General features: G+C 39.0%; 1 protein-coding gene and 1 long non-coding RNA gene across 4 annotated transcripts in view; one reads left to right on the top strand and one right to left on the bottom strand.

The window, feature by feature from the left end:
* Window positions 1–22,054, top strand: part of LOC116046848 (copine-8-like) — a 68,145-nt gene that overhangs the window by 39,193 nt on the left and 6,898 nt on the right. For all 3 annotated transcript variants that reach the window (XM_036003405.1, XM_031295299.2, XM_031295300.2), the window contains exons 7-15: window positions 5,744–5,807; window positions 7,524–7,627; window positions 8,616–8,720; window positions 9,903–9,944; window positions 10,924–10,999; window positions 12,716–12,772; window positions 14,040–14,101; window positions 14,378–14,424; window positions 16,898–17,079. In XM_036003405.1, coding sequence (XP_035859298.1) covers window positions 5,744–5,807; window positions 7,524–7,627; window positions 8,616–8,720; window positions 9,903–9,944; window positions 10,924–10,999; window positions 12,716–12,772; window positions 14,040–14,101; window positions 14,378–14,424; window positions 16,898–17,079 — 739 coding nt within the window. The remainder of the gene's footprint in view (window positions 1–5,743; window positions 5,808–7,523; window positions 7,628–8,615; window positions 8,721–9,902; window positions 9,945–10,923; window positions 11,000–12,715; window positions 12,773–14,039; window positions 14,102–14,377; window positions 14,425–16,897; window positions 17,080–22,054) is intronic.
* On the bottom strand, window positions 1,612–15,249 carry LOC118495475. The gene is made up of 3 exons (XR_004897914.1): window positions 15,198–15,249; window positions 9,520–9,526; window positions 1,612–1,623 (listed from the first exon to the last, which is right to left on the bottom strand). It is a non-coding gene; the product is annotated as an uncharacterized LOC118495475 (long non-coding RNA).

Genomic DNA, 22,054 nt, shown 5'->3' with positions numbered 1-22,054 from the left:
AGAAAAATGTGTTAATAAACCAGGGAATGAAATCATCAGTCAATTGCATATTAATGCCAGGTAAATGGTATATGTTTGTATGTATGTGTTTCATACAGGTTAGTGCAGTTTAAAAAGCTTTACAGGTGACTGAATATGTAATTATACAATAGTATAAAGAATAAAACGGTAAAACAATTCAAGTATAAAGATATTTAATTAAAATATATAATATTATATAATAGTAGAAATGAAAGACATGAAAACAATCAAATATACAAAAGACAATAAAAATAATAAAAACATAAGACAACTAATAAAAACATAAGACATAGGACTAATAAAACTATACTGTAATTACTGCATTCCTAGTCTACTGTATATCCATGACGTTCCACTTCTGGGATTGCTCTCGCTCGGTACCTTCCGCTTTCGTTGTGTTGTAATTTTAAACTCTGGTGGATTTCTGAGGACTATGGTTAACTGCTCCTCAGATCTCTGCAGGGTAAATCCAGACAGCTAGCTAGACTATCTGTCCAATCGGAGTTTTCTTTTGCACAAACACGTTCCACCAAAACAAGTTCTTTCTCAAGGCTATTTTGCAGAGGCACCATGGCTCCGCTCGGCGCTTAGCACCGCCTAAGACAATTGCAATTGGTTTAAAGAAATGGCAATAAACCACAGCACGTTTTTCTCCCATCCCGGAATGCTGTGTGGACTAGCCAGACCCTCCTCTGCAGCGCTGTGGAGGAAGGTCTGGCAATGCGAGAATACTGCATACCCATCATCCCAAAATAAAAAGGAACCCATAAAACTTTTACATTTTGTAAAGAATGCAACCTGATTTCAGAAATAAATCACTCTCTTAGCAAACCACATCCACACCAGGAAAAGGTATTGCTCACACACAACAAATATACTTTCTGAGGGTAGACATTTTACTCTTAAATCCATAAAAGGCTCCTCATAAGACATGGCCCAAGTTCTCCAAAATAAAATGGAAATCTTTATTAAAGCACAACCCATAATCTGGAGTGTCTTATATTATCTCAGCTCTCTTTCACACACAGCAGAACTGCAGCATCTTTTTCAGCTTACTGAAGAGAACAATTTGTTGTTGCTTTTGTTTTCCTCCTGAGGCAGCAAGCCATCAGTAGTCTGACCCTTGCCTCATCCCCTGTCCTCCAGTGTCCAGTGTGTGTGTGTGTGCGTGTGTGTGTGTGCATGCGTGCTTGCATGCTTGCGTGCATGCGTGCTTGCGTGTGGAATCAATGAACGGTTGCAGCTGAATGGGCCTGCTGAAGAATGACACAAGAAATATGATGTAAAAATGTGTTGATGTTGCAGAGTTATGTAATCGCCTCTGCCTGCACTCATTCACTCAGATTTGTTGTGTGTGTGTGTGTGTGTGTGTGTGTGTGTGTGTGTGTGTTTATTTTGTCCGTGCATACCCGCATTTTTTATCCGTTTTTAGATGTGAAGATATTTTTAGATGTTCTTTAGTATTTAGTAATGCTTGTGTGTGTGTGTGTGTGTGTGTGTGTGTGTGTGTGTGTGTGTGTGTGTGTGTTTGTTTGCACTCACTCTGCTGCCTCCAAGTGAAACCCAAAAAAACACATTTTACTGTAAGTCAAAAGCATCACACTTCTGCTCAGTCGAGTGGTGGCGCATCACAAAACTAAAGAGCAACAAAGACGACAAACAATTTAATTGTAAAATTATGTCATGGTTTGTGTACAATCTATGAATCTGTATGATATAAATATATATATATGAACTTTAGTGACTAAAAGGTCATTTCACAGTACAGTCTGAGTCACAGAAATCTGTCATTAACTTTGTTTAGTTGCTGCTTTTGGGTGACGCTCACTGACAAAGCTTTTGGCAGATCATGTATCCAGGTGCAATTTTTCATTTCATTTTCATTTAATTTTTTTACATCAGGGAAAGATTGTCATTATGGTTAAGAAAAGAAGGAAAATCTAACATTGTTTGCGGGTCTGTTACAGGATGTGTTTCCTGCATTAAAGCTGGCTTTACTTTCTGTCTCATTTAATAAAAGGCATACTACTCCCTGCATTGGCTCTGAATGCTGATAGTTTAAGCATGTTTTTGGGCGTGTACAGTGGATAGGTGACAGAAACTGAGGGGAGAAAGAGGGTAAATGATGTGCTACAAAGTTTTCTGGCCCAGAATCGAACTGGGGAAGTTTTGATAAAAGTATATTGTATGCTTCTTAACAGCTACAGTAGGCCACCACGACAGCCCTATAAATAAGCACTGACCAGACATACTGTACAGACAGAGGGAGTACTGTAGTCAAGGTACAGTAGCCAGGATGGGCCGATCCGAATAGTGAACTGCTTTTCTGGAACATTGGCGTTCATCCAGACTGGGAAATAGGATACTGGCGTATCATTGCCGGTTGTTACTTACAGAAAAAACTATGGATAGCAGTAAAATACACAAAGACAGACAGGTTAACCTACAATAACAGACAAAGCAAACCAGACAATTAACAAGTGAATAAATCACTATGTGTATTTCACAAGTACAAATCCATAAAAAAAACAAAACATTTTGGTTATTAAATACAATTTTGTGTCATGATCCTGGATTCCTGTTTTATTTTGTAGGTTCTTCTAATGTGTCCTGTCTTGTTTTACTTCCTGCCAGAGATGGCAAAAGTACTCACTTCCCGTACTCAAGTAGAAGTACAGATACTTGTGTTAAAAAATACTCTGGTAAAAGTAGAAGTACTGATTTAACTTATTTACTCAAGTAAAAGTAACAAAGTACAGGCTTGGAAATTTACTTAAAGTATAAAAGTAAAAGTACTTTGCGAATGACAAACATTTTTTATGCAAAGCTACCTGGACCACACAAATGTTCCTAGAGTGCAAGCTGAGAAACTTCAGTGGACATGGAAAAAAAGCTCTTTATATGCCATTGCCTACATTTTCATTTCATGGAGACTGGGACTCCAGGTTAATAAGATTCTGACTGAGTAGCTATTTATGAATTCAGTTGTGATTCTGTGAGAATTCACAGATCCAGTTTCTCTTTTTTTAATCTTCCCCTTAACATTTAAAAGAATCTACATGTATGTGTGTGTGCTCAAATATGGCTTCTGGAAAGAAAATAAAGGACAAAATATGAATTACTAAACAGACATTAATTAAGAAGTTCCCCATACTTTAAGAGTTGCGCAGCACATTGGCCAGGAGTCATTCTTGATGCCTACTATCTCAAACATCTCTCTCAGATAAGGCCAAGGATGTCTTGCTGCTTGTCTGCCGATTTCTTCATTTTCAATCATGTCGCCATCCATACTACTATGTGCTAACGTTACCATCATCAGGCCGCAATGATTTGCCGCGAATGAATGCAGAATGCCGCCGAATCTGTCGAGTCGTCTTGTAGTGGTGTGTCAAGTGCAACGTACAGTATATTCCCATCCAATTAGATTGAATGTGGTATTGATGACGCGAAAATACGGTAACTCCAGTGAAATTATTTGAAAACTAAATTAGAAACTAAATTTGGACTGTATTTAAAGCTGATTCTGGTTTCCAACTTCGCCCCAGGTGTGTCTGTTAAAACACGGACGGAGACAACTTCTCTCTTTTGATGCTTTATTAAGATCAAGCAACGTGCAACCTAGGTAACAGGTGAAGAACACAAACAACAAAATCACTAGCTAACTTACTTTAAATTTGCAAGAACTATAGACCAATACAACAACATGCTTAAATGAACTGACAACATAAGTTATACGACTTACAGTTCTTAAGGACACACACACACTATCTCAACTGATTATCCTCCGGACAGCTGGTCTCTTTTTCTTTTTGCTCCGTGTGTCGCGCGCGCCACTCCGACATGACGACCTCTTGTACAAAACTAAAGTAACGAGCCAATTTTGTAAAATGTAAGGAGTAGAAACTACCGATATTCATGTTAAAATGTAAGGAGTAAAAGTAAAAAGTCGCCACAAAAAAATATAGTAAAGTAAAAATATCTGAAAAATCTACTTGAGTACAGTAACGAAGTATTTGTACTTCGTTACTTCCCATCTCTGCTTCCTGCCTTGTGTGTTTTACCACCCTGATGTGTTTCACCTGTCCCTTGTTACCACCCTCCTTTATTTGTGTATATGGTATTCTCTTGTTTCAGTGTTAGCTTGTCTGTGTTTGTTCCTGGCTCAGTGTATCTTCTAGTGTCAAGTGTTTCTAGTTTTCTTGTTTTTTTGGATTCAGCCTCAACTCTCAAACTGTGACAATTTTGAGTATGGTGCAGGTTTGTTATTTCTTCAACTTGCTGCCTTATTAATCTAGAAGATGAGATATATAGGCTTTATTACAAATAAGATATCAATTATCAGCACACATGGGTATTGCAGTCTAAATCCCATTTCAGTGGAAACCATATTCTGATGTATTCAGCCTCTCCCTTCACTCAACAGCCTCTCATCTGCTCATCCATCTTTCTGACTCTGTTCTTCCTCTTCTCTGTCCATCTCTTTCTAGTTCCCCCATCTATCGGCCATTTTTCCATCTCCCCCCTTCCTGAGCACTCTCTCTGCTCGTACAGTGAATTAATTTCACTGAATGCTTCCCCGTGCATCAAAGGACGGCGGTGTGTCTCAGGTGACAGGGGTATCAAAGCCTCGCTTCAATTTGCCATCAGTTTCTCCACATCTCTTATTGTACTGGACAATGCTTAGCCAAATGAAATTATCCCACTTCCTTGTTCTGAATCAGGCCCGGGGTCTGTGGCATTCATTTGGTCTATTTTTAGTGGTCAGTCTCCCTTGGCTTTATTGGCTGAATATTACGCTTCACCAGCTCAGGATGTAAACAACCATTACAGCTGAAATGTCACTGTTTGTGGTTACATTACGTTGATGTTCTTTTTTGAAGGTGTTCATTCAGCATAAATTAATATTTATTTAGACAATCAGGCAAATAAATGTGAGAGAGACTGAGAAGAAGAGAAATTTGATTCCAGGTCTGCAGGGGTCCCAGTTGATAGAACATTACATTGTGTTTGTTTTTTTTGTGTGTGTGTTTGAGCATTTAAATGACATTTAACCGCAGAATAAGCTTACATTCTCATAGAGCTTGATTATCCGTGTCATAAATACTTCTGTTTGCCTGAAACTATTATGTGTGCCTGTGGTGGATAAAAGCTAACTGTTGAAAAATATAGTATTTATCAGTATTGATTTGAGAACATTAGACTCAGTCAGTACAACAAAATGCAGTTTATCATCTAACTAATAAGCTCAAGCAGTCGTGAAGTGCATACAGATATACTGTATGTACCGTTGAATGTGCAGTAGAACCAATGTAATTATGATATATACAGTACAGTCTAAAAATAAGCCAGTATGCACTATGTACAATGTCAAAAAGCCATTACAGCATGACAGTTAAATACTGGTCAAAGTTTCCTTCTCTCTCTTAGATACAGATCAGTGCATAACAAGTTTGCATGAAGCACAACGTATCAGCAAACAGGGTTATAAAGTGCATATAGTTGTGTAAAAAGCAACGTTTTGTTGTTAGGAGACATTAAAAAAAACAAGTTAAAAATGAACTTTAATACAATATAGTTTCTATATAATCTGTATCGATATAATTTTTTAGTTCTCTCTTACACCACCTAGACAGATTTTCCCTGGAACTCTGTTGTTTCAAAACATTGTCCTACCTGCAATAAGCTCATTGTTAGATATTTTTATTTTTCTCTTTTTTTCTAGTGGGATACCGGGGAAGAAATGTGGCACCATCATAGTGAGAGCAGAAGAGCTGAGCAACTGCAGGGTAAGAGTCCGTTTGGTTCCCCTGTTGATTCAGTTCAAATAAAACGTTCAGAGTTGTCAGATACATTCCTCTTATTAGACCAACCTTCTGGTTCTTATATCTTCCAGAGTGACAAGCCTGACCCATCTGGTACTCCACGCAGTTTAAGCTAAAAAAAACTGAATAGCGAGGAGTCCTTTTTGGCTGAAACTACAATTTTTTTTAATTTCATGCAAAATGAACTCTTATATGAATACAGACACAAAGGAACATTACATACACTCAGTTTATTTGGTACACCTAGCTAAAACTAATGCAGTCTTATACAACACTTCTGCGATAAATCCAACATTTATATATTTATATCAGAGAGGATAGACAGAATATGTGAAACACCTCGCTATAACTCAATACAATTCAACAACACCAAAAACTAGTTGAATTAACAAAAATGGAACATTAAAACCTTCACAATGACAGAATTTATTGCAGGGCTGTCTGTATAAGACTGCATTAGTTTTAGGTGTACCTAATAAACTGGCAAATGAGTGTACACACAGAGAACATACAGTATATATAAAGTATATACTGTATACTGTATGTTCTCTTAACCCTTTCCCCAACACCTATCTTCATTTTACCGCTGATACTGTATTGCTTTAAGAAAGCAACAAAGACATTATTTGAGAGACACTAGCGTTGCTATAACACCAGAAATGTCACTTCAATTAGAAAGCAAAGTGTAGTTTATAAAAGTGTATTTAATAAAAAATACCACTGTGCTGTTGCAAGCCAGAAGAGGCATCAAGCGCTCTCACATAACTATGCATACTGTGCTTCATTTTAACAAGTTATGTTCACTTTAAAAGATTTGTAGTAACTTTTGCACAGAGGTTTTTGATTCTGTTTGCTCTGAACGCAAGAAAACACTTTTGTTCATGGTAGTAGTTGAAGGGGAATGCTTTTCAGTTCCAGACACAGCCGACTGTTTGACGCTGTTGTCATGTCTTCAGTTGAACTTTGTGATGAGCCGGACTGTGACTCTGAATCCCTCTTTATTTCAAAGAGAAAACAAAATCACCTCGAACATTTGGACACTATTACAAAAATCCGCTATTTCTGAAAAAGTACATCGCCATGATGGTCCCATTTTATTGTTTGGTGGTGTTTTTGCCACCTTTAGATGCATCACTTCACAAAAAAAAATGCTTCTAGTGAAGTAATAGCAGATTTTTTTTCTTTTGAGTCAAAACATAAAACGGTGAATGTCACATTTTGGGGGCCTTCCTTCAAAAGTTCAAGAAATTGCTTAATCAAGAACACAGGGAAATCCATTGAAAATAGATAGATAGATAGATAATATCATGGTGTGTCAGAGTGTGGAATTAAGCCTGATCACCTTTATTTTATCTTTTAGTGTCTGTTTTGGGGCAGATGAAGTTCAAACCAAATTTAAGCTCCCAGAACTCAGTGGGTGAAAATATAATGTTTTCATTGATATGTTTGTAGATGTAATCTTGAAATATTGTACCAGACCTACAAAGTGCTAATGCAAAAATCAAAAAGATCGTATTGACTTTTTAAAAATCGCAATTATTCTCCAAGGACTATAACAGAATGTATCGACAGCTAATAAACAACAGTATCTAATATTACCTGTTGTGATAGCAAGTTGTGTGTCTTTCCTTATGACCGGAGGATGTGTGTCTATATTTTGGTTACTTTCCTCCTTTTAAGGAGTCGGTGATGCTGCAGTTTTGTGGCAACAAGCTGGATAAGAAGGACTTCTTCGGAAAATCTGATCCTTTTCTCGTCTTTTACCGCAGTAACGAAGACGGATCGTAAGTTGACAAGCAGCTTCCCCGTGGTATTTGTGGATGTCAATTTGCTGAATAAACAAAAGCAGCTATCTCACTTTTACACACACATACACAGAATGTCTAGATGCTTGAAATGGATAAAGACTGAGCATGATTTTTCATGCTCCAAAAAGCTCCCATGCAGAGGATATAAGGCCTAAACCGCCTATGTGATGTTACATAATGCTCCGTGCTGTATATATGACTTACGCCGTCCAGACATTAACAGGACAAAGCAGCAGAATGAGGGGATGAGCAGAGATAATAGGACAGAGTTGACAAGAGGAAAATAAAAGGAGATAGGATGGATAAGATGGAGTTAAGTGAAAAATGTGTGTGAAAGTCGCACTTTCTTTGCACCGCAGATGCTTTTATTCAAGTCGACTTCAGCATCGGAGGGAAGACACATTCTCTTATTTGTGCAGCTGGGTATTTACTGATGCAGCCTAAATGTTCAGCTGCAGGGTATAACAGCAGCACGCTGCAGTTACAAAGAGCCAGACTAGGTGCCACATAAAAAAGAACAGGAAGCTGTTATTTCAGCCAAAGATCATGCTTTATAAAATACTTTTAGCATTGCACTCCCCTTAAAAACAAACAGAGTAGGTGCACTCAGGGTTTTGTTTTCACCTTGTTTTTGTTTGCTGCAGCATGCAGATCTGCTCTGCAAATCACATCTCATGTGTTCTCTTTTGGGAAAGAAGTACAAACCAAAAGGGAACAAATTTTATATTTTTATATATTTTGGTTTAATGATGGTGCCCCGCCCCTAGTTTTGCATTAATTCAATGGGAATAATTTTCCGGTTATCCGTCTTATGTAGATGAAGACCAGCCAGATGCTACTATTAACAATACATTTAAAAACACGTTGACATTCTTTTTGACTACAAAAATGGATCACTAAATGTGATTTCAGTTAATCAGGTCAATATTCCCACTGTTAACAGCTTTGTGTGTCTCACTCTCAGGTATACCATCTGCCACAAAACAGAAGTAGTGAAGAACACTCTGGATCCGGTGTGGCAGGCTTTTAAAATTCCTGTCCGGGCGCTGTGTAACGGAGACTACGACAGGTACAGCAGGAGGCAAACACAAACATTACACTGACAATGTTAACAGTAAGACTGATAGAAAAAAAGTAGAATAAAAGAGTGATTTTGATGTATAAATACTTGACATATACCTAGAAATAGCAGAACAGTTACCACAGGGACACTGTAAAAAACTAGGAAAATATATTTTTTATTTAACTGGGTCCTAAAGGGTGCAATCAGTAAGGTTTTGTCTAGTGGTAGCTTTGTTTGCAAAAATAAGACATGAGGCTGCTCTTAATAGTGTTTACTTTAGCTAGTACTGACACCTTTAATGAGTACAAAGTGGCTCAGGCGATGTGATGCTATGATCTAGCATTAAAAAGCTAAAGTTAGTTTCTTCTCATTAAAAGTGTCATCGGTTCCTGTATGAACTTGAAAAAAACTACCGTGACAAGGGACAACGGGAGTACCACTGTACTGTGCCTGCTGTCTTTGAAACAACTTACAGCAATGCTGTAGCAAGCTAAACGTTGCTAATGTTACGCCGCATCAACAGAAGTCCCCAAATTTACCGACATCCAATCAGAAGTAGGATCAGACAACTGGAGTTCCTCTGAATGCTCCGATAGATCGAACTTTGCTTTTAATAATGTGCCTGAAGAATCAGAAAACCACATATTGACATGGACAAACATGAATGCATCACTTCAACCAAAGTTTGTCGTTTAAGGTCATAGTTAATGGTCATGGTCGATATATGGTGCTATATTGACCATGCACAGTGTTTTTAACACAACCAACTCTGCGATCATACAACCATCTTGAGTTCTCTGATGACATAAACACTTGCAGGTCGTAAACATGGGATATTTCTCATCATTACCTTGATGAACAGCGACATAAGACTCATTGGTTATGTCATTCTCACACAGATTTAGAGCACTGGGCGGCCTATTTGAGTACTTCCTAATTATAATTTTTTTTTTTTTATCTTTTTCTAATTCTTTTCTTATTTGCCTGGGTTACACCAGGGTATACTGATAACAACATAAAAAGAAAACTCCCGTCTCTGCATTACGTAGGCTTGTCCACTTAGGGCCCCAGCCTTCCACGGACTAGTTACCATTTTTTTAAGCAGAAAGACTGTAAATCAGCGGTGCTAATTGGTTTTTTAATGGGATTTTCCTCCCCCTCCCTCGTCCCTCTTCTCTTTCCCTACAGGAGCATTAAGGTGGAGGTGTACGACTGGGACAGAGATGGAGGGTAAGGGAAACAGCGCTTTCTTTTGTACTGTTAACTTAAGTGATAATGTCTGCACTGCATTGTCTGTTATAATGCTCCATTCATCTATACAGTATTATCATTTAATTGACATCCTGCTGTGAAATAAACACCACATACATTTGCAACAAGGCCCTGGGGAAGAGTAAATGTAGTAATTACAGATGAGCTATATATTGTGGTGATACAATTGTTACAAAAGTGATTTCTTTACTTATTAATCCTACATGCCATTCTAAGATATAAAGATGTTTCTCTTGATGACACTGACGCTCCGCATAAATAAAATAAACTGCCCTGAAATAACAAGAGCATATGTGCAAAGTAGGAAAGGACATTTGGGATAATAGTCACAGATCCCACTCCAAAATGTTTGTCCTCATACACTCTCTTGTTTTTCACTATGAGAGGAGATATACTGTAGAAACATGTCACTGTAGAGCCCTACATGTGACAACACCCCCTACTGCTTTAAATATACATTAACTATTAATACTGCTTAAACAGCCTTTTGAGAGATAACTTCACAGAGACAATCGGGGAATAAAGACGGGGCAGGGGCACAGTTCACCCCTCCATTGTTAATTTCACAGGCAGTTTTTGACACTTCAAGGGCGTTTTGGTCTGAGCTCCCACAAATTCCTGACCCCGATTCCAACCCCGCTGATTATCTCCATGAAATTATGAAATTGGTTGCTACGCCCACGCCTCGGGTAACCAAGGAGCTTGTTAGTAAAACTGATTTCTTCTGTACTTTGACAATGTGAATATACTACAAAGAAATTAATCTCCAGCTGACACTTTTACTGTTATTATGGGTTCTTTGATTTTTGGTATTATGGGCCTTTTCTTAGCTTCTGTTATTAACTTTAGTGCTTCTCACCATAATGCAGAATATGTAGAGGTTTTTCAGTTCGGTAGTAAATGTGACTGTGTGTTCCGTTTTTTTTTTTTTTTACAGCCACGACTTTATCGGTGACTTCAGCACCAGCTACAGAGAAATGTCCAGAAGCCAGTCACAGTTCCACATCTATGAGGTGATATTCTTCACACACACACACACACACACACACACACACACATACACATCCATTCATTATCCTCTAGTCCTTTCCCTTGCTCCAACCTGACCCTAATAAAATAATAACCATAAAACCCAACCCTCAGACAGCCCTTTGAAGAAGTGAAGACCGGACAAAATGTTCTCACTTTCCAGAAATGTCAAATCTCAAACTTTGTCCGTGCAGAGGAGATCCATACGTGATGTGGTAGCATTTTATGACACAGAGCATGAGGTGAAAAATAGTGTTATAGTTCAGCTTGAGAGGAGACACAGCACAAATAACCTGCCACTCTGCAAAAGGTAACCAAAAAGGTGTAAAAAAAAACAAAAACTTGCTTGTGCACTATGCACGTCTCGTTGCCCAGTGTTCACTTCTACAGAATTCTAGAGAGTTGTGTCCAGAGGGGAGCACTTTAGACCCAGGCTTCAGTGCTAATGTTACTAGCAGCAGCTTAATGTGTAGAGATCAATTTGAAGTGAATAACAATATTTATTGAGGCTAGCAACAGAGGAAGACCTCGGCTAGCATAAACTCAATCGGCCCAAGGAACACAGGTAGATCTGACTAGCCACATAAGTCAGGTGACTAAAGAATTTGTGAATGAAAGGAACGTTAACAGAGTGGGAAGTAACAAGATTAGAGCGGGAAGAAGTAGGCTAGTAGAAATTCACCAGTAGACAATTAAAGGCAGACCGTGAGAGAAAATATCTTCTGTATTGAACCTTTGTGTTCCCCACCACAGCATTTTTTTCCCTTACGCTGGATCTCAGGGTTCTGCCCACCTGCTAAAATCCCACTTTAAACCTTGCCTCTAGCGAGTATTTAACAGGCTGCTATGCCCTAGCACCAGTTCCTCAGAAGACTGACTTGTGTCTCTTCTTCTCATGCTCAGTGCAGTTCACTGACATGGTCCATTCATTTCTACAGCAGTTGTGTGTGAGCAAGCCATAAATCACTGAAGGTCAAGAGTCAGTTAAGGTGCTTATGAAGCACAACCTAAATCACTTACTGTAGAGGCAGGAAGAGCAGGGCGCTCTCTCTCTACTCGTGTGACATAACGTGATATCAACTCGTCAGACTCATGTCGTCTCCTCCCTTGTCGAATCAGCTCTGCGCTGGGTTTTCTCCAGACTTCCTCAACCTCCTCTTTAATCCTTTCATTCTGTTTATTTGCCATGAAGAGGGTTTTTTATCTGCAAAACTGCTGAACATTACACATCTGAGGTACAGATTGTAGGCAAACAAGGAGTGACATTACCCAAATTTAGCTCTAGGGACTTAAACTTTAGGAAAAGTGTAAAACGCCTTGGTGCAGCTTACTGTATGTAAGTGAGGCCTGAGTGAAATACCTGTCAAAAAAAACCAACACAAGAACTCAGAACAGAATATTCTCGTGATCCGGACACACATTATACAAAATAAAATGATCAAACTCAAACATCCAGTGGAAGAATTAAGGGACATGAGGGTTTTCTGAGATATGTTTGAGGTTTCTGATGATATCAGTCTTTTGGAAGTAGTGTCTCATGAAATAATATACTGTGAACACAGAAATTAAACAAAGCTAATTCCCTACTTTATTTTAATTATGCAGCTGAATAGAGTCTGTCGATTGAACCAAGAAGATAACATGAGTTAGGATCACCCACTGCTCACTGAGACACAACAAAACTTGTGTTTTCTCCACAGGTGCTAAATCCAAAGAAAAAAGGAAAGAAAAAGAAAAAGTACCAAAACTCAGGAACGGTGAGTCAACAGTTTGTGCAGTTTTAAGATGTTTTTCACTTACACTTAATTGCTATTAAGAGTTGCTGCCAGACCTATCTCTGCAGCGCTGACACAGCTGTGCCTATGCATGCAAAACTAGGTGAGCCCAGACCTCCAGGGGCCCCAAAAGCCACACACTGTGTCAGTTGATTTTTTGGTAATTGATTACAGTTGATATATTACTGCTGAAGTACAATTTCAACTGTGTCTATGATGATGTCTATTATGTTGTCCAAATCTAGTTCTAATAGTGCCAGCTTCAAATCTGGGTTGAATATGTATGGCCTCACTCCAACAAAATTATGTAAAATCATGTAACCAGTAACCAATAACATAGCTCAAGCATGGCATTCGTCGTTCAACTGGTCATGACTGTTTTCCCAAGATGGCGCCTGCCTGTATACCGAACGGTGCTGTCTTTCTAAACTATCTTTTTAATAAACTGTCCGTACACTTACAAAGTTCTCAATGCTTTGATTTACATGTAGGGACCCTCATTATGCTACCGTGGAAGTGTGGTGCTATTTTGAGCCTTGTTAGTGGTATAGAAATAGCGATTTCTTTTTACTTTTGCATGCCCCGACGACTAACTTTATAAGCTAATTAGCGATTTGCGATAAAACTGGTCACATTCCATTAGCATGAAAACATATCCCAGAGAACGGTCGACTCGGTACCCGTGTGTTATTAACCCCTAGGTTCATTTTGCGCCTGAATTGTCCTGTGGCGTCGGCGTGGCGAGAAGTCCTCCACAAGAGATAACAGGCTTTCTTCCTGCGGTTCCATGTTTAGCTGCTGTCACTCTGGCTGGGGAGGGTGGAGCGTAACGCCCCAGCAGCACTATTTGCTACTTTAAACAGCAATCAATATCCAAGACAAGTCCCTCCCTAACTTTGTGTTTTTACCGGAAATGCGTAAATATGCAAAAACAAATAGCGCTCTGACTTCCGTTTTCTGAAGAAAAACTGGCTCATTCTTTCTGTTTGCATCAAATTACCTCAAACTAACTGACATCATGAATCCGGAATCATTAGTGTAACATGAACTTAGCCTCATAGACGTGCTTGTGTTTGAGTGAGTTAATCAAGCTAAGCAAGCGGACACCTGTTTTTACCACCACAAAATGACACAACTAGGAATGTGCGATCATTGGTTTAATCTGAGAATCCGGAGCTACATTAACAGTCTCTGTTCATACTGTAAAAAGTGATTCTCGTCTTATTCCTGCGCTTTTCCTGACTGGCAGGTCACCCTCCTGTCCTGCCTGGTGGACACTGAGCTCTCCTTCCTGGACTACATCCGAGGCGGGTAAGTTCACAATAAATGGCCGCATATGATTCTGCAGAGATGAAGCACCAGCATTACTCTCATCATTAAATCCAGAGTCCCTTGCAGTTGTGATGTGATGTGACTTCAGAGACTCAGCTGAGAGGATTATCTCTTAGCTCTGATATTAAGACTGACAGCTGCCGATAACCCGCTGCTTAATTGCTTGCTTCTGCGTGCTTTAAAACATGCTGTGATATAATGTGGCGTGATTGATGGTTTCAAGTTACTCCTTATTTTATTTTTTTTCTCTTGTAGGACTCAAATTAATTTCACAGTGGCAATTGATTTCACGGCATCAAATGGTAAGTGTTTTAAAAGCGTTTGCTCTTATCATTGAGATCCCTTAAGTGAATGGAAGAGATAAAACGTTGATGGTTAACACTCTGATTTTTTATCTGGTGTGAACTCCATAGTGGGTCCTTATCAGTCAGTTTTAATTGACTTATTCTAATGATACTTCACCCAAAGTAGACAAAAGTTGGACAATTATTTGAAAACTATATTAGAGAACAGTTTGGAGTTCTCTATTAACCACAATTTGTACAATTTGTGCCTCAGTGTAGACGGAAACGGATTACACCCACATTTTATCAAATTTCCAATTTAGATCGTTGTCACCATGTAGTCGGTGTTGATGAAGCCTGTACATTTATTAAGTGACAACAATTTAATGAAAAACAAGCAAAACGAGCAATTCTGCGCAGAAGACTTTCTCACAGATGAGTGATGTTCTCATTTTAGTGAGATATGATTAGTAAGTTAATATATGTAATACAATATTGGAGACATCATTATGTCACAGTAGAAATGGGTGGCTTTCTTTCCTGCCATCAAATAAGTTTTCCACATCCCCGTCCGATATTATGCAGATAATTACGTTATTTCGTTTGTTTGTTGGGAATTGGGAACATGCTGAAGTTGTGTCAACAACTTTCTCATGTCTTTTATAATATTGCACAAAGCAGTCCTTACACATTCATTGCAAATCAAAGGACAAGGCCTGTGATATTCTATGTTTTCCTTATCAAAAGAACATGAAACACAAAAACCAGCAATGAATTGAGATCCTTTTAACAAGTATTGTCTGTGTCTGATATATCTTACTACTCTGAGCCATAGAGCTCCATTACAGAGTGCTGCAGGGATGATGCATTTTTGTTGGACAACCCAGAAGTTAGTATCGCCCTGGCTTCCTCGACAAAAAAACATTGGGATTTTTACTTTGGATTATTGCAGAAAATAAACTCTGTGGCAAACAAAAGGTTATGACACGTTTTGTCCAGCGAGATCATTTTCACAAATGAACACCACGTTATGATTTTTGAAGCGTAAATGCAATCGGCAGAAATATAAAGCTAATGTTAGGCTATAAACGAACTACACCTCGGTTGCATGAGTTCAACATCGCCACCAGGTGGTGGCATGTGGCTCAGGGTGTAGAGAGGGTTGTCCCTCAACCACAAGATTGGTTGTTTGATCCCGCCCTCCTCTGGCCATATGTCAAAGTGTCCTTGAGCAAGACACTGAACCTTTAGTCACTCCCTGGGCGCTGTCTGTTTATGTGTCCACTGCTCCTAATGCTTAGGATGGGTTAAATGCAGAGATTGAATTTCACTACATTGTACTGCAATTGTATGTGACGAATAAGAATGAAGTTTCTGTTTTTCTGTTCAATAGCTTCCAAGTGATTTCACGTTCTTGGCGTGATGACGTTTAATGTCCCCGACAACCTCTGTTGTCTCATTTAACCTCATTAGCAACCACATTTTTTAAGACAAAAAAGCTTACAAATTGTGAGTGGGGTATTTACTAATGTATTTTATGTCATAGAACAAAACGTGAAAATCTCTTAAGCTTGTGTTAACCACAGACCTTATTTATTTATTTATTATAACCAAAAACCCATTCATAAACCCATTGACTTTGAGACGAGGGAACCGGAAGTGAAAAAGATGCTAACTAATTTATGGGTTTTAGGATTCATTGCTGCAGCACTCTATTGTTCAATAAACCATTAAAGACACATTTATGAGCTGCACCGTTACACTGGGTGACAGGTTCCTTTTTTATGATGAACATGGGAGCTGTAGTTTATTTTGATTAAATCCCTCATATACTGTCCTGCTGCCTCAAATACTCACCAGAGCATCAAAAGTGTATTCATCTGCAGCTGAATTGTGGTTAAAATTTTTGGATTTCCTTTCATGTATTCATCTTTATCTGTTCTTATTTCCCCGTTTGGGGCCAAAAATGAAAGACAAACCAAATTAAGTTTCGTTTTTACCATTTGTGTCATTCTTTGTTTGTCGTTTTGATTGTCAAAAGAAAGAAGAAGAAAGAGTAGGTTTTTTTGCAAATTAAATTTTTTATCAGATGATCCTGCATGATTTCTGAGTAATTGCATGTCATTTCATTCGTTTATTACAGTGGGAGAGACATTTTTGAAGGGTCAGCAGGTCACTGTCGCTGTAGCTTGTTAGTGTAGTTGCGAAATTGCAACAGTGGCTTCATGTAACTTAGCTTTACTGAAAGAAATTGTGGTTTCTCACACCATCCACTGAGGCTTGAGGCAACCAGTAAGATTATTTCTGCCTCCACTGCAGCTGTGCCTTAGAGAAATGTTTGTGTAACTAAAACTCCAGTCTACGTTTTAACCCCCTTCCACCCACTCCCCTTTGTTTTTATTTTAATATGACTCACAGCCCAGGGGGAGCAGGCATAATTACAGTTTGATGCTGATGTGTGTTTTATTGTGTTGAACCATTCGGGTCCCAGGCAACCCGTCCCAGCCCACCTCGCTCCATTACATGAGCCCATACCAGCTGAATGACTACGCCATGGCATTGCGGGCCGTCGGAGAGATCATCCAGGACTACGACAGCGACAAGATGTTTCCTGCACTGGGCTTCGGTGCCAAGCTTCCCCCAGACGGACGGGTCTCGCACGAGTTTGCCCTGGTGAGGAAACAACTTTCTCCCATCATTTGCATCATCCAAACATCCAGCTATCCACACAAATCTTCCAATCATTTATCCTTCCAAATATAGGTACATACTGCGTCTCTACATAAACCTACGTAAAACATGCAAATACTTGTTCATGTATTCCACATAATCACCTTAACCAAACAAAACCATGAGGAAGAGGCCACCACCAGGTCAGATTTGGCAGGAAGTTGCAGGATTGATTGACAGCATAAAATATATTGCTTTGTGGCACAAAGCAGGGAAGTGACACTGTTCTTCCAGTGCTTATGATGCTAAGATTTCTTGAAATGTTGAATAATGGAAGTAGGAAAATACAAATGAAACACGACTCCACAGCCTTGCAGCTCTGTGAGGCTGTACATAGGCATTGTTTTGCTTTGGACAAAGTCATGAGGATACATTGCCTCGAACCATGAATGTCTGTTTAAAATTGTGTGCCAATCCATCTGGTAGATGTGGACGTATTTGATCATGGATAATTGAAAATGTTGACCTGCCGTTGGCCCTAAAGGAAAAGTCAGGGGATTTCCAAAGTTATTTGGGATTTATTTTCTAGGAAACATGAATGTCTGTACCAAATTTCACGGCAATCCATTTTATAGTTTAGATATTTATCGTGTTAAGTTAAATCAGAGACAAATTCTTTGGACATTTCATTTAAAATGTGGTGCTAATTTGAACGACATTAAGATTAGGACTGGCAGTATGAAAACAAATTTGGATTGTTCTCAGACTGCTGTTGGCACTGAGCATAACTTGTAATGGCTTCCGTGCCAGCTGGCGGAAGCTTGTCTGTCACAATGAGAGCACAGGCAACTTGCATGTTTAATCAAGACAAGTTGTAGACATAAAATTATACCAGAACTATGTAAAAACAAAATCTGTAAAAGTAAACTGAAAATACACAGCATGCAGCAAGTCACTTTCATACACAGATGACCAATTACTGTAAAGGCAACAGTTTATTGGTGGGTGGTAAACGCTGCTGTCCAACAACAAATTCAGCCAACCAGCCTGCGCACACTTTGGTGATGGAAGCCAAATGAGCTGGTTTTGGCTGTACACACACCAAGTCTATTTTTTTTTTATCTATGTACTGTTGGTCTAAGACCTACTGAAGTGACAAAGATAGTTTCATTTCTTGATGGAAATTAAACCAAGATATGACAATTATTTGATAATAAATGGAAATCATGCACACAGTAAGCATTAAGGATCTGGATAAGCTGTGTCCTCCATTCAACAATCTTTTTATCCTCATCTTCCACCCACCCATCTATCCATCCATCCATCCAGCCACACCACTTTGCCAATGTCAAGCGCCTCGGGGCTCTAGACATCCTGATCACTCCTCAGCCACCCATAATCCTCTCCCTGGTCTACTGTCACTTCCAGATGTTGCTCCAGAGGCGTTTACAGCCATTACAGCTGCTCAACGTTGGATAACAGCCTTCCCAGAGGCGCCAAACCTCGAGACAAGGCGCATATGCATTAATCTAACCATTAAGGATTTAACTTAGTCAGCGCTTAAAGAGGAACGCTGCAGCTGCGTAGCCGCAGTGGTAGAAAGCCACCACTGAATCTGACGTAATTATTCAAGCTCCATTTACAAAGCAAAGGAGTCTCATGTGCACAGTTCGTACTCAACCAAGCAGAGTTAGTCAAGATGGTTTCATACTGAGATAATTAGAAAGCCCAAAACATATGGGTATCTTAAATAATGAAATGTTTGCTTCTTTGTGAGTTTCTTTTGGATTTAAAATCAGTCAACCAGACATCAATTTTAATATTTGTTTATTTTTTTGCCTCCACGGCTGCAAAAATACAAAAACACTGCAACAACTCTGGTTCAACATCTTAAAACAAGGATTTACTTTAGAAGCCAGTTGATGAGCTTCTCTTAGACAAGCTCATTCTAAGACAAATTATCATCATGTTTTGTCTTCTTGTAACCTCTATTGCAAACAAATTGTCTCTTACCACAATTGATTGGACCAAAATGCTTTTCATGGTAGAGTTAAAAATGTGAAATGGCTCGCCCCAGGATATTCTTTACTGTTGTGCTGCAACTAGAGAACCAAACTGTTGACATTTCCCTGAAATATAAGTAAAATGTTTCATAATTGGATTTAACATCCTTAAGGTCTTCCAAGCCTCTAGAACCTCTTATAATAGGTAATATTTTTTGTTAATATTGTAGTATTATTGATGTTTTGGCCCTCAGGTGGCCATTTTGTATGCATGTAATCCTGTTATCCTGTAATTTGCAGCCAAAACAAGCCTGTTTCGAAAATAAAATGTAATTCCATCCCAGCCCTTTTCTCATAAAGGGATATAAAATCTTGTAAACATTTTTTTTTCTCCTTCAGAGTGGTACTCTTCTTATTCATCTTAGCTCCACTGTGTCTGAATATCAAAACAAACTATATTCAGATTCATTTTTATTTTGATGCATAGTGTTAAATGTCTGTACAGTAGATCCCGGGTGTACCACAGAGATGTAATGTAAGCAAGTTATTCTAAATGCAGACTGATCTTATGAAGTGGTGTATGTATGACACGCCAATTGGTATGCCGTTATTGGTGTGTTATCAAGACACACTCGCTTTTCAGCGTGTTTATCAACGCTGTTTGTCCTCCATTGACTTACATTACCTTGCGTTTGCGTGTGAATTGACGCTGTAGCGAGTAGTATGAAAGGGCGAAAATCCGCGTAGGGAGGTTGGTCGGGGTGGTGGATGGGTCAAACACAGGACTTTCACACAGGAGAGCGGGGATCGCACCCTGCGTGTAATGTTTCCTTCGTTTTCTGCGTGTGTTGTTTCCTTACCACGTTTTTCTTTTCCTAAACCCAACCCAGTTCTTCTTTTCCTTATCCCAACCGTTTTTTCTTTTCCCCCATTAAAACCAACCGTAGTCTCGCGATAACACGTAGCCTCCCGATAACACGCCACGTGGCTTTAGAAAGTGGTGTGTATGTTTACGCTGTATACAGTCTGCTCTATACAGCGTAGATATACACGCGGTTAGCTCAAAATGCTTACAGATAACACGCCACTTGGCTTTAGGAAAGTGGCGTGTATGTTTACGCGAAGTCATGATGCCACGTTGCTAAATGCCCTTGAATATGAAACACATTTTGAAACCTTTTCAAAATATTAGCTGGCTGACATTAAATCAATGACAGTGACTCAGTGTATGTAAACTAACTGTTACCTGGTGGTGTATAGAGAACACCTAAATCAGGAAAGTAGCTAAATATACTCCAGACAAACAGCATCAGGATTCATCCTGAAGGAAAAAAGCTTGTGTTATCTTTGTAAATGAGGTTTTGCTTTTTTTAGAGTTCCAGAAATGACTTTAAAGTGTAATCAAACTCATAGACAACAGAATAAGGCCATTGACTTTTGATTTGCTTTGGTACACAAGAAAAATAACTTTCTGTCTGTGTCTTCAGCTTAATTAAGGTAAGAAAAAGAAATAAAGGTACAAAGCGGGATTAATAAAGACTAAAGGCTTTCTTGACTCTGCCGAATTGTGTTGCAGCAGCTGTAAAGAGATCACTGATGCAAATATTATCCCGGATTTAACAAAGCTTCTACTGACAGGGATTAGCAGGCAAAGATAATCATTTTGGGGTTGGCTGTTAAAGATCAACTTTTCTTCAAGCTTATACATCCCCCATTAAAAATACATAATTTAATACAGTCGCAAAATTATGGCCATCGTAATTTGAAATGACATTATGACATACAAAAAACATTCAAGGAAACTTTGTGCATAAGAAATATCTTAATTTCTAAATACAAAACTGAATGATCAATCCTATTTGCAGTCAGTCTCCGTTCTCTTAAATTGAAGGTATAATATGCAGTGCTTTCCTCAAAAAGCAATGTATAGACTAATACAAAAGTAATCCCTCTCAATCATTATTTATGACCCAGTAGAAGTGTGTGATGTGTCTGTATCTGCAGAGACCCTGCCCTCTGCCTGCATTTTCTCTTTTCTTTGTATTTTGCTGTGTGCGGGATGTTTCTGGGCGGTAACTAAGAGCCTTTAGGGCCCCATGTGGGTGTGTAACCTCCAACCAATAACAACATGCAGGGTGTGCAGCCCGTTGTCATTCCCAACTGCCGCTTTGCCCCTCAGCGTCTCATATCTAAGGACCCCCTCGAAAATGCGATGATTCATCTTTCTAATAAATAAATATCTACATACTAGTCTAACTGACACAGACACACAGAAACAAACAGGATGAAGCTCTGCATTCACTCATAACCTGACAATGTGGCATCTTCCCACAGAGGTGTGTGTGTGTGTGTGTGTGTGTGTGTGTGTGTGTGTGTGCGTGTGTGTTTATTTGTGCTTTAGAACATTATCGCTGTGAAACAAAGTAAAGTCATCTTCACTAAATATTCTACCTTCAATGTATCTTTACTGATACTAAGAAGCTGACTCCACACATCAAATGCAGTATAGTGTCAGCTTGCCAAACCCCCTACCCACTAATTATACCCAAGCTGCCATGAGAGCAAAGTCATAAATAGGGGCGTTTATGGCTGTTGTTGCTATCCAGTCCTTCCAGAAAAATGCAGAGTTTTTTTGTGATTGTTGCGGGCAAAAATCGATCGACTTGATTATGCGGCACATTTTCTAAAAAAATGCGATGGAATATGCAGGATATTTATGCAATTTTATGCGATGAAATTGCGGGAGCTTGCAAAAATTGCATATTTTGCGTGGAAATCGGCAATTTATGCGGCGAAAGTGTGGCGTATTTGAAAAAATGCAGCCCCCACATAAATATGCGGACTTTGGCTGATTATGCATTGAATTATACGATCGCATAATCGCGTTTTTCTGGAGGGACTGGCTATCTTGTAAAATCTAATCAAAACAAGTTTCCCACAAGTGTATCTCAAGAAATTGAGACACTCCAAGGTTT

This window comes from Sander lucioperca, chromosome 7 (assembly GCF_008315115.2).
Source record: "Sander lucioperca isolate FBNREF2018 chromosome 7, SLUC_FBN_1.2, whole genome shotgun sequence".
In the NCBI taxonomy this organism is placed as follows: domain Eukaryota; kingdom Metazoa; phylum Chordata; class Actinopteri; order Perciformes; family Percidae; genus Sander; species Sander lucioperca.
This window is presented reverse-complemented; position numbering and strand designations above follow the sequence as displayed.